General features: G+C 47.0%; 1 protein-coding gene across 1 annotated transcript; it reads left to right on the top strand.

The window, feature by feature from the left end:
* The first annotated feature begins 2,291 nt into the window (after nt 1-2,291).
* LOC118086502 (chemerin-like receptor 1) lies at nt 2,292-3,353 on the top strand. Its single transcript, XM_035118156.3, has one exon. The coding sequence runs from the start codon at nt 2,292-2,294 to the stop codon at nt 3,252-3,254; it is 963 nt and encodes a 320-aa protein (XP_034974047.1). The 3' UTR covers nt 3,255-3,353.
* Nucleotides 3,354-12,702: the final 9,349 nt, after the last annotated feature.

The following is a 12,702-nucleotide window of genomic DNA, read 5'->3' as shown; positions in this document are numbered from 1 at the left end:
CATAAGAGGAAAGGTGGATTGTGAATGCAGAGAATAAAAATAGATAAAATGTGCTATGGTTTCAAAAAAAGCTCTCACCATTTTCTACATTTGTGCCTGCAAATCTGAAAGGAGAGATTAGATCTACCAGCACCTTTTCCCACTGGTCTACGTCATTAACATATTCCTACATGTTTGCCTTCAACATGGATGTTGAATTTAGGGAGAGCTTCACTGTGGGGTTTGGGTGCAGGTGAACGGCCTCCATGTGCGGCACAGGTCACCACTGGCCAACTCCCACCATGGCAGCTCTGCTTGCTCTGCCTCTTCCCATCTCTTGGCAACAGAAGATCTCTACAACCCCTTATGCAACTTTCTGCTTTGAACGGTGCTTCATCCACCCAAGCCGCCCTCCAGCTCCCCTCCCCCCCTCCCCTCTGCTCTGCGTAATATTCCCAGCTAGAAAGAAGTTGTGCTGTAACCAGAGCAACTGAGATTGCCCTTGAGAATTTCACTTACTGATATATAGTAATTGCATAGGGTGGGGGGTGGGGGGGAGAGAAAGAAAGGAGTGGTGGAACAGAACTGAAAAGGCTTCTCCTTTGGATGAAAACCCAGAAATCCTGGCCCCTCCAGTCAGGCAACCTTTTTTCCCCTTCACTTGTAGATCCTAGAGGAGGCTTGGTCCAATAGGGTAAAATAGGGTAAACTGGACACTGCCCCACCAATCTCAGTCTGCCCTTAGCCAACCTCCTGCAAGTCTGCCTTCTTTTTTTCCATATATATATATATATATATATATGAAGTTTTCAAATCATAAGGACAAATTTACAAAAGGGAAACGAGAAAGAGAGGAGAGAGATAAGATCCCTCAGTTAATTACCAATATGCTGAATGTGTGGTGGATCAAACAAAAATGTTAATCTTAATTCTCTTGAGGGTTTTTTTCATATGAATATGATCAAGACAAGATAAGAGAGCCTGGGTGTGTTGCATCTTATTGTTTGCATTTTCGTGTAACCCATACTGTAGCAAAAGCTGGAAGGACCACCCACCCATATACCTCCTTATTCTACTCTTACAAGCCACCTAGATTTAGTGGCTAAGTACATGGAGGGCTGAGTTTTCCCTTTGGGTTGCAGACTCTTGCATTGGATAGAGTGGCTGTGAATGGAAAGAGGAGGGTGGGGGGGTCGAAAAGCTGCAGCAAGGATGCAGAACACACCATTCTGCCCTTTTATGCCTGCCCAAAATAATGATGAAGTTGATGGTGCTTATCATTTAGGTGGTGCAGTGATGGTCAAGGAGCTCATGTACCCTCCAGAGTATGAGAAAGTGCTGTTTTTTTATTGCTTCTTCCATTGATTATATTGTTTTTTACTGCAATGCAATCTGAATTCTATGGAATGCAATATTTAATAAATAACAGAAGAAACAGTAATGCAATTTGGAATCATGCAGCATCTAGCACATTACAATTGTTGCAAAAGGCAGAAATGGTGATCCACCAATACCATCTGCAATTGTCAAGTAGTCTGTGGGGAAAGGAGGTTTGGGGACCACTGGAATAAGTTGTAGTGGTTTCAGGTTCCCCCTGGATCTATGGGCCTGGATGTGGCACTGAGTGGGGCATGAGCTCGTCCCTTGCTTTCATGCAGCACATAGTTAAAACTATGGAATAAGCAGTGATGGCCACCAGTTTGGATGATGTTAGAAGGGGATTAGACAAAATCATGGAGGGTACTAGCCATGGTGACTATGCTCTACCTCCACTGTCAAGTGTCAGCATACCTATGAATGCCTGAAGCTGTGAATCACAGGTGGGCAGAGTGTTGATGCCCGCAGGTTCTGCTTGCAGGCTTCCCCAAAACATCTGGTTGGCCTCTGGAGAATAGGAGGCTGGACCAGAGGGGCCTTTAGTCTGATTCAGGCAGGTTATTCTTAAATTCCTGTGCTGGGTGCTCATTGCAAAGCCACATCAAGGCCAAGGGAGCTGTCCAGGGTTAGGTGCTGCACTCCTAGACCACTGTTTGTCCATGAACCACAATTTGGGAACCCATAACCTATCCCACCTGTGGCTGTTTGGCCATCCATGATACACTAGTACAGGGATGGGATACCTGAGGCCCTCTAGCTGTTGCTGGGCAACAACTCCCATTATCTCTAACCTTTGGTCATGCTGACTAGGGCTGATGGGACTTGGAGCCCAACCAATGTGCTCTCCGCCCCAACATAAGTGATGGCACTATGTCAAAATTATAATTAATGCTAAATGGGTTTTCTCTCCTTCTCCTTCTCTCTTTGGCAGGGAGATGTCAACAAGCCCAGCAGGCAATGTCTCCTCATCCTCTCTGCTCCTAGAGGAAGCCACTGTGCGCAGCACTGTAAAGGTCATCACTGGGGTGATCTTCAGCTTCATCTTCCTGGCTGGGGTGACCGGGAATGGGATAGTGTTGTGGGTCACCGGCTGGAAGCTCCGCTGGACCTCCAACACCATTTGGTTCTTCAACCTCGCCTTGGCCGACTTGGCTTCCACCTCCCTGATCTTCGTCACATTGTTGAACTTGGCCCTGGACCTGCACTGGCCCTTTGGCTCAGTGGCCTGCAAGGTGGCCAACTGCCTTTTTGGGCTGAGCGTGTGCAGCGGTGTCCTGCTACTCAGCTGCATCAGTGTGGACCGCTGTGTGCTGGTGGTGGCCCCCGTCTGGTGCCAGAACTACCGGACCCCACGTCTCACATGGGGGACTTGCTGTCTCCTCTGGATGATCTCCCTCACCTTCTTCGTCCCCAGCTCTTACTTCTTCACTGAGATCTCAGTGGAGAAGAATAACCGGAGCTCCTGCAATAACCTGGACATCTTCCAGGACTGGCAGGAAGCAGAGGTCCTCACCATCTGCATCTTTCTCTACCAGTTCCTCCTGCCATTGCTGGTCATCTCCATCTCCTACACCATCCTGGTGGTGACCATGCACAAGAAGAAGCTCAACAAGTCCAGCAAGCCCTTCTTGGTGGTTACCAGGGTGGTCTTCTGCTTCTTCCTCTGCTGGCTGCCCTACCATGCCCTGGCTCTGGCAAGGATCTCTATGGATGCTGTTCCAGATGCTGTGCACCTGGTGGCTATCCCTCTTTCCAAGTGCCTGGCCTTGTTCAACAGCTGCATCAACCCCTTGCTCTATGTCTTTGTGGGGCAGGAGTTTAAGGATGCAGTGAGGAGGTCCTTGCTGCAGGTCTTCAAGACAGCTTTTGAAGAGGCACCAGTGGCCACCAGTGTTTGAGATAAGCAACTGGCAGTGTTGCAGAAACCAGAGAAGACACTCTTCTTTTTAAAGTCATTGTATCTCATCACAGTGCTCCATTGACTGTGCAGCTGGAGAGGAGAGGATCCATAAACACAGACCTGTGTATACTGTGCATTTAGATACAACATTCTGCAGCAAGGTCCCATGCAGTGACATTCTGCAGCCTATATTCAATTCTGCAAAACTGACATATGTCTTTTTCACTGTTAAAAAGAGAGGAGAATTATCCTATTCCTACTCATTATAAGGAGGGATAAGGAATTAGGTACTGAAAGCTCACCTCTGACAATTAGAAATCCTGCTCAGGCTTCCCTTTCTTGAATCCTGAGATTTCCCCAGATATTGCCCATCAATCTTCAAGCCTTTTTTTTTGCAATCACAAGGGCTAGAAACTGGACATTTTAAAAATAAGGCTGAGACTCACAAGGTGTCAGGGCTGGAGTCAGGCAAAGGTCAGCAAGAAAGACACAAGGCTCCGTTGCCAGTAAAGTCAACTCTTTATTCAAGGAAACGGCAGACAACTCAGCAACCCTTCCCAGCAGGTCTTGCCTCTATGGGGCAGTTGCCAGGGCTGAAGGGCCCTGTCTCCCACCCTTTCTAAGGCTCCTCCTCTCCCGGATGTTTCCCAAACAGTCTCAAACTGTGTCTGCACACCTCTGGTCTCTGCCCTCCTCTTTATTCTGTGTGTTCTTGGAGACCAGTGGGGAAGAGAGCTTGTCACAGGAGGAGAATCAGACTTTCTGGATTCTTCAGCAGCCTCTTGACCCCCCTCCTCTGCTTCAGCCTTGGAGTCTGAACTGCTTCCTGTCACCGGCTCTCCCTGCTCACTAAATTCCATTGCCCCTTCAGCATCCAGTCCTGCCTCTCCTGTTGACCTCTCTTTAGTGTCCCACCAGCAACTCCCAGGCTCTGAGCCTTCTTCCTCTGGGGTTTCCCTTGGGGGTTCCCCGACTGGTGCCTCCCACCACTCCTCTCTGTCCAGCCAGTCCCTGACACAAGGTAAGACATTTTACTCCGCCCTTGTGTTGTGAGCATTGCTAAATGCACACAACTCTGCCAACCTGGGACTTCTCAACCCTCCTCGTTGCCTCTTAGTCCTGATGCCCAGTGTGCTGTGTAATCCTGCCCAGAGGTGTATCTAAGGTCCCTTGGCAAGGAGCTGCATTGGTGCCCATCCCCTCATCCCTTGTACCCTTGGAAAGGAGCTGTATTGGCACCTCTGAAATTGGGAGAGACCATGAGCCAGAAACTCAAAACGTTTGCTTGCTCCACCAGTGAATTCCTCCATGGCCATTGGGGTCAGGTCTGCTCTGTGATGGCCCATGCCAGCAGCCAAATTCCTCCACCAAAGCACCCATATGAGCCTGTGTGCCTTGCCCAGCCACCCAGAGAAGCAGATGAGCAGCCTGGGGAGCACACAGATGGGTGGGTGGACTCAGTCACTCTGAGCCAGAGTGGCAAGGCATGATTTTTGTGCCCCTGCCCTGGGCCTGCATCCTTCGTGGAAACCAACCTTTACCAGCCCCTTGGTATACCCCAATCTATATCTACTGAGATTTCAGTCCTATTGTGATCAATTGGACTTACTCCAGGGCAGCATTCCCCAACCTGATGCCCTCCAGATATCATTATGACCGATTTCCATCAAAACCTGCCAACATGGTGGACAGTCAGGGGCGATGGAAGCTGTAGTGACAACAACATCTGGAGGGCAACCAGATCGGGAACTACATCCTTGCCCCTCTAATGCAACGGCTGTCCCTGTTTTAGCGAGCAAAGTTCTCCGAAGCTGGGTGTGACATTTGCCAGCATTACCCTCGGATCCTATTCAGGAATTAGCCTGCTTCTGCATTGGTTCTTGAAGATGCTGCTCTAAATAGCCTCCATCACCATCACTGGAAAAATGAAGTACTGTAGATCTTCTTGACCCTTTTGCAACTTTCCCACTCGGATGGAGCTGATGGACCGCCAATGGTTTATGAACCACAGCTTGAGAACATTTAGTTTACAGGGTGTCTGACCAGCTTTTTGTAGTGTGGAAACCTACCACGTCACTGCTTTGTGGTGGAGTTGGGCCCAGCAGGAGAGTCCCACATTTAGACCATGGCCAGCCAAAGATGGAGGCTGGAGGCAAAGAATACAAAATTGCTACTACCCACTAAATAACACAGAACTATAATTCAGCAGGGAGTTGTCTTGCACAGCTCCCCCTTTCCTTGTGTGTGCCTCTTCTAAAATAGTGCGTGCAACCTACATTTTTTATAGGTGTTTCGTAAAAAGTTATTTTTTTCCTCTTAATGGTGTACCAATAAATTGGGGTGGGGGAGTGCTTTTTAATCACTCACACAGAATGTATGGAGCTGCCTTACACTGAGACAGACTATTGGCCCATCCAGCTCACTATTGCCTGCACTGACTGGCAGCAGCTCTCCAGGGTTTCAGAAAGGGGGTCTCTCTCAACCCTATGTAGAGATGCCAGGGAATGAACTTGGGAGCTGCTGCATTCAGGGCAGCTGCTTCAGTCCTGAGCTACAGTCTTTCCCTGAATGCTTTTAACTCAAAATGCTTTTAAATCTGTCTTAACCGATTCAGCACCACCAGCACTTATTTATTTTTTTGCAGTTTGGGGTTATTTCTTTTCTCTCTCTTACACAAAGTGCGTTTGATGATTTTTAAGCAAATTCCTCATTTTTAAAATTTGGTCTGCTTGTGTCTCTTTATAATCCCCAGGGGCATTTCATAGAATCATAGAAATGCAGAGTTAAAAGGGACCCTGAGCATCATCTAGTCCAACCCCCTGCAATGTGTGAATATGCAGGTGGCCCATTAGGGGATCGAACCCACGATCTTGGCCTTATTAGCACCACACTCTAACCAGCTGAGCTAACTTGTGGTCGAGCAAATTATCTTACCATTGCAAAAGTTTTTATTGAGGGGGAATGCAAAAATGGGGGGCCGTTCCATCACAACCCAGCTGGTGACTGAAAGATAAGGGAGTGGTGTGTGTGTGTGTGTGTGTGTGTGTGTGTAGAGCTCTGCTGTTGGTCACAGAGCAGACAGGGATAACTATTATTATTATTATTATTATTATTATTATTATTATTATTATTATTATTATTTACCACCATTGGTCCTCAAGATGACATTGCAGTCCATCAACCCCACTCAGTATGCCTGATGTACAGAGATAATTGGAACTGTAGTACAGCAACATCAGGACCATCACCAGCTTCCCACCCCTGGTGTCTACTGCAGCTGGATTGAGGATTTTTTCATCAAGAGGAGGTGGGTCATGGGGAACTGGCATAATGACTGGATTCCCTGAAACACCAGCAACCCCAATTTCTCAGCTTTGTAACATCCCCAGATTGCATTTTGTTTGTTTGTTTTCATTTTGCTTGCAACAATGAGGGCTAGAAACTTGATAATTACAGAAGGAACTGCTGCCCGGATGCGCTGAACACATAGCAAGTAGGGTTGCCACCTGTCCTGCATAATACAGGATTGTTTCCGTATTTCAGTGTGAAACGCTACTTCCTGTACTGATACAGTTTAGTCCTGTATTTCTCTCTCAATCTGTGCCAAGTTAAGAGATCCGCTCCAAACGCATCTGCTTGAAAGGGTGTGTGAAAGGTCATGTATTTAAGCTCTGGATAGCCAAGCACAGACAGATTTACAAATTCATGTGTATGTATGTGCAACAAATTCCAGAGAAGCCATCCTGTTAGGTTGAAATAGATTGTAATGGATTGCTTTGAAGACACTTCAGCACCAGCTTGGGGGGGGGGGGAATTCCCTGCAACCCCCACCCCCACCCCTGTGCTGTATTTTGCCAGAATAAAGGTGGCTACCCTACATGCAACATGGGGGAATGTTCAAAATGCTTTTTTCAGTGACTTGACATCGCTGGTGGCCTTCGCAAACCCTGTTTTAAGAGAAGTATAAATACCCTTTCTATACACCGCCCCCCGCCCCCCGCGACTTCTCTTCAGCTTGCATCTGCACATTTTGATTACCAATCAAGATCTCTGTGGGATTGTTTGAGACTCCTGCTCATCAAAACTGATTGATGTTTACAGAGATTAAAAGAAATGACTTTTGCGTACCTGTAACAGGAAACACTGCCCACCTCATTGCTGTAGACACTGTGCCTGCCGTCTCTGCTTCAACTGATGCCTGACTCATGCGATGCCTGAGACATATTGCTGCCTTTCACCAAGGACAAGATGACTTTGCACTGACCGTTCCAGTGAACAGAACCCAACCCAAGAGGCAGCTGAGAACTGAAATACTAGCAATGGGAGGAACTGTAGCCTCCACCACTGCCGAATGCAGCAGGCTAGCTTCACTGCCACTGCCAACCAAGGCAGCTGCCTCACTCTGCCCGATGGTAGGGCCATTCCTATTGGGCCTGCTCTGATACCCCCCCTCCAGAACCGAAGCTGTTGCCAACGGCTTCCCCTCCTGCTTGGTGCATCACAACTCCCATCACCCCTTATGCAATCGCTCGTAAGGCGAGTGTATATGCAGCAACACTACCGACCAGAGGCCTCAGGGCTCTCTCAAGCAGTTTTTGCTTTCCTTTTTTTCTCTGCATGGGGTTTTAAGCAGGCAGCAATTTGTGGCATCATGCGTCAAGTGTGCCTTGTCTCTCTCACAGTTTGTGGTGGTGGCAAAGAGATCGAGAGATGTAGCTGGAAGTCTGAAGAGTCGCAAGGCTCAGCCCACACTGTAGACTTCACCACTTTCTCAGCAAGTGTCCCAGAGTTCATTCCTCCTCCTCGCTGCTGAGTTCTTGGGAGGAGGAAGCTAATGGGCAGGGTTGTTAAGCAAGGCAGGCAGGCAGGTGAGGGTTGGCGAAGGGGAGGTGGAAGCTAGTTGTTCAGCACATCCTTTGCCCTAATGAATGATGCAGATGACTGCATGCTCGCCTGCTCCTGGTGAGGCCATGAACAGCGGGAAAGGAGCATCTTTCCCTCTAGATGGGCACACAGACAACAGAGAGCTGTGACATCAGCAAGGAGGACCTATCCAGAGAATCTTGCCCAAAGCTCCCCTCTGGCCAGCACCCAGATTGAATTCTCGGTGCTGAATACAGCATCCAGTGACAAAGCCAAATGCATTGGAGTGGGGGCTCTGCTGCTAAAACATCAGCTACAATAGGCTTGCCTGAACCACTGATTCCTCCTGCTTTCTGATCAGTGGTCCCCAAGGAACAAGGATCTGGGGGCCATCTTGGCTTAGGCTCCTCCTCCCAGAATCCGCTGGTGCCAACTCTGGACAGCTGAGACGTGAGATGAGGAAGAAGAATCACCAGTGTACCCTTACATTATTAATTAATTAATTAATTAAATCTGCATACAACCCTATACCCACAGGTCTCAGGACTGGCTCCAGGCAGAGTGGAAAGGTCCCATTATTTGCATGCTGTTCAGACACATTGCAGTGAAAGGAATATCTGCTTGCCAGCATCTCAATACAGGCAGAGGGCCCAGCGATTTAACATGTGCCAGCCTTTCCCCTTTGCAGGGAGCTCCCTAATCCGCAACACTTTTATTATTAATTGTTAAATTTCACAGTTGAATTAGTTGATGTCATTAATCAGCAAACCTGGCTAGTTTGGGAAAGGGGAGGGGAAGTTGCCAGAAATGTAAGGAACAAGACTGGCTTTCAAATATACATATAAACAGCTTGCTTACTTCTTTGTGAATAGGGAGGTTTTGAAGTAAGCTCTTCTTCCAGATCCGACAAAACTACAAGCTCCACCCCAGGTCTTGCCCTGTTACCACAGCTATTAATTTTAAGAGCTAACAAGTTTGCATTTCCATGTGACACAAGGAGTAGGGCCAGACTTCCGAAAGCAGCTTCAGAAATGCCTTTTTGAGATTTCCTGTCCTCTAGTTCAACTCAGTTTTGAACAAAGAACCATAATGCCTCCAGCTTGACAACAGCTTACCCCTCTGAGCCAGAGTCTAGAAATCATAGAATGAGTCCACTCATTTCCCATATCCTCTGGTTAGAATACTGCAAGCTCATTGTGCACTGCAAATGGGTCTTTCAGCATGGTCTATCAGTGATGCCTAATTGGACTCAGGGATTGTTATCCAGAGAGCCTTAAGTGTTCCTTTGATGGCTGTAGATGTTCCTAAATGGGCAATTCGAGCCGCAGAGACAGGTGGTCTACATATGACAGCGCTTTTACAGCTGAAAGGGTCCAAGAGAGGGGCAGGGGGTGGGGAGAGAATAAGCTAGTGTTGCTTGAAGGGAGAGGACCTTAGGCTGAAGGCCACGTAGCTCTGGAGATTGTTGCCTTGAAGACGTGCCTGTTTGTGTGCTTGTCAATAAAGCAAATGTTACAAAGACTGCAGATTTCTCCTGTGCTCCTTTTTGGGAAGCTAAGTGGGGTCCATTTGGTGGGTTTCTGGTTATGACATCAACTCATAACTTCCTTTTCTTGAATGAATGCTGTGTTATGTCCCAGTGTTGGCCCTGAAACTCTCAACCTCACTTCCCACTTCAGGGTTAAGTGGGAGGGCACTTTGTGCATGCACAGAAGCACTAATCACGGGTGTTAAGGCACAGCCTTTGAGATACACCTTCAACAGCTGGAAGGTGGTTGTGTGTAAGTGTTGTTTTTTGTTTTGCATCCATGACAAAATATCCTATGCTCTCTCCCCTTGCTGATTCTCTCAGGCAAAATACCCCCCATTCCTCAGTGGAATGTCCCAATTCCCCCAACAGGTCCAGTTGTCTACATGTTAAATTTTGCCGCCAGGTGCCTGAAAATTAAGCCCAGCTGCATAATAGCAAGATTTTTAAAAAATAATTATCTCTTAACAATGACATTTGGCAAAACCTGTTAGTTTCTCTTCCAAGCAGTTTGCCAAAGCATGACCAGAATACGAAAAATGGGCTAAATAAATGAAAATTTAATGCAGTGACACCAAGGAATAGTAGTTGTTTGTTATCAAAGCCCCTCCAGAAATTGAAGCTGTTCCAGCTCTAAAAGAGCTCTCTCCTCCCAAGGGAGATGCAAAGAATATTTGCTCAGCAAAACAGAGAGAACACACAGAGCTGAATACATGGAAAGTAGAAGGGGGGTAGTTATTCAGAAACTAGTCTAAAGGACAGAACGTCCCCCTCCTTCCACAATTCACGTTTTTTTAAATTAAGTTTTCCAATATTTCCACAATAACCAAATTATAAAAATAAGAATTCCCAAATTATACCATTATCAAAGTGCCAATCAACTTTCAATTAATACGTTTTAGTTAAAGTGGCTCCCCGCATGGTTTGGGTGCATTTCTGATCTTATGTCACTGTGTGCCATAATCTTAACTAATGTCAGTTACATTTTAGTTATAATAATCCCTTAGTCAAATGAGGAACTCATTATCTTTATTCTGCCATGTGTGTGAAAACTGTTATATCCATGGAGATTCCTTCTGTCCATATATGCTGTTGTCTCGAACTTCCCAGCTGTTTTCTCCCATCATGGCTTGGGGCAGAACTGAATCTCGAAGTTTCTCAGAGGTCTTATATCTCTCCGTCCCTCGCTTCAATGTTTTGGAACAGGTGACAGTCTGCTAGAAACCATTCTGCCTCACTACCGGTAGTAAAACATGTCACAGATCTTTGCCATTTCCCTCTCAGCCTAGGAAAAAGTGGGCAGTTCTCAACCGTGCTGAAGATTTAATCCTTTCCAACTCTCAGAATCTCTGCAGCATTCTTATCACAGCCCCCATTTTCTTTCCAGCAAGAGATTTATGGCCTAATTAAACTTACATTCCGTCAGCAGCACGCACAAATAGTCTCTTTTTCCTTGTTTTTAAAGGGAGGTGAGGGGTTTTTAAAGGCAGTCTTGCCTTTCCAATACTGTCATACTTGAGCTCCCTCTTCATTTCAGCGTTTCCATTTTTGCTTGTCAATATCAGCATTACTCCAACATCCTTTCACCTGTAAACATCGTTTTATCTTATATTCCAGAACGGGTTGTCGAATCCTATATAAAAGAAAATGTGCACTTCCCTCTCCCCAATCGGCTCTCACTCCAAATAAAATCTTACCTCAATTCAAACCTTTGATCCGTGTAGCTGGTATATTCTGCAGTATGTTGTTGCAACCCTTTCCCATCATGTGCCAGTACTTTAAAGCCAATTTAACATCCAATTAAACAGAGAACTTCTGCTTCTTAATGGCGGTGTAGGAGGGTTTTCACCAGGTGAGGTTTTTTTGCACGCCTCCCTGCCTCCCACATCTCATGCCAGAGCGAGAGCCAGGTACTTAAGACAAACTGCAAGTGAAGCCCATTCTCCCCAGCCCTGGAGGGAAATTGCAAGGGCTTGTCATCCTTGTTTTTTGTTTGCCGATTCCCTGCTGTCCTGATGGCTGCCTCCATTAAGGCAGGTGGGACTGGAAGCCCCAATTCACTTTTTTTTTCTAACCCCCAACCACAAATGTTCCCATCCTGCCAAGATCTGGGGGGAAAGGCCTGCAATTCTTAGAAATGAAGCCCTCCAAAAGTGCTGCAGTACGGGTTGTTTACTGGATTACATTGTTGAGCTCCTCTCCAACAACAGGAACTATGAGCTGTAGTTCAGCGATGGGATAATGAAAGGGGCACTAAAAATAATTAAGACATCCAGAGAAGACAACATGCAAAGTGGTGATATCGGAGTCTATGTAGTCAGCAAACGCAGAGAGGAAACCTGAGGCTCTCCAGATAACAGAAGCTTGTTATATAGAGAAGAGGGATTTGTTTCTATTGCAGAGAAGTATTTGCTTAGGGTGCACAACCTGTGAGCCATGGGTCCCGATTCTGCAGGATTTCTCTTGTACAAAGCCCAACTGAAATGTACAGAAGTGAATACAAATACAGAGCTATAACCTAGAGGCGACAGGCTTCCTGCAACTACTTCTCATTAAAGCAGTGGCCAGGGAACCTGTTTCTTCTGGAAAGCCACATTCTGCTGTGGGCATCCTGCAAGGGGCTGCATGCCAGGACTGTGTGGGGCGAGTGGGTGAAGCAGCAAAAGTGACTTTTTGCCTAGCAGTGGACCAGAAATTGCTACATCTCTCCTGACCTCCTGCCCCCAGCCTGTCTCCATCTGGGCAAGAGGCATGATCACAGTTCTAGCACACGTTCCATACAAGCGAAAGCACTCTAGGAGGATACAGAGCAGGGATAAGCGGTGTTTGTGTGTGTGTGTGAATCATAGAGTTGGAAGAGACCACAAGGGCCATCCAGTCCAACCCCCTGCCAAGCAGGAAGCATCTTTAGGGATGGACAAAGCCTGGAAGGCTGAATTCAGGCCCACAGGCCCAAGGTTCCCCCACTCCTGTCTCAAATAGTTTTACAGTGGTACCTCGACTTACGAAGACGATCCGTTCCATGGCTGTCTTCGTAAGTCGAAGTCTTCGGTTC

Source organism: Zootoca vivipara, chromosome 6 (assembly GCF_965207765.1).
Source record: "Zootoca vivipara chromosome 6, rZooViv2.hap1.1, whole genome shotgun sequence".
In the NCBI taxonomy this organism is placed as follows: Eukaryota; Metazoa; Chordata; class Lepidosauria; order Squamata; family Lacertidae; genus Zootoca; species Zootoca vivipara.
Note: the sequence above shows the minus strand (reverse complement) of the source record. Positions and strands in the feature narration are given on the sequence as shown.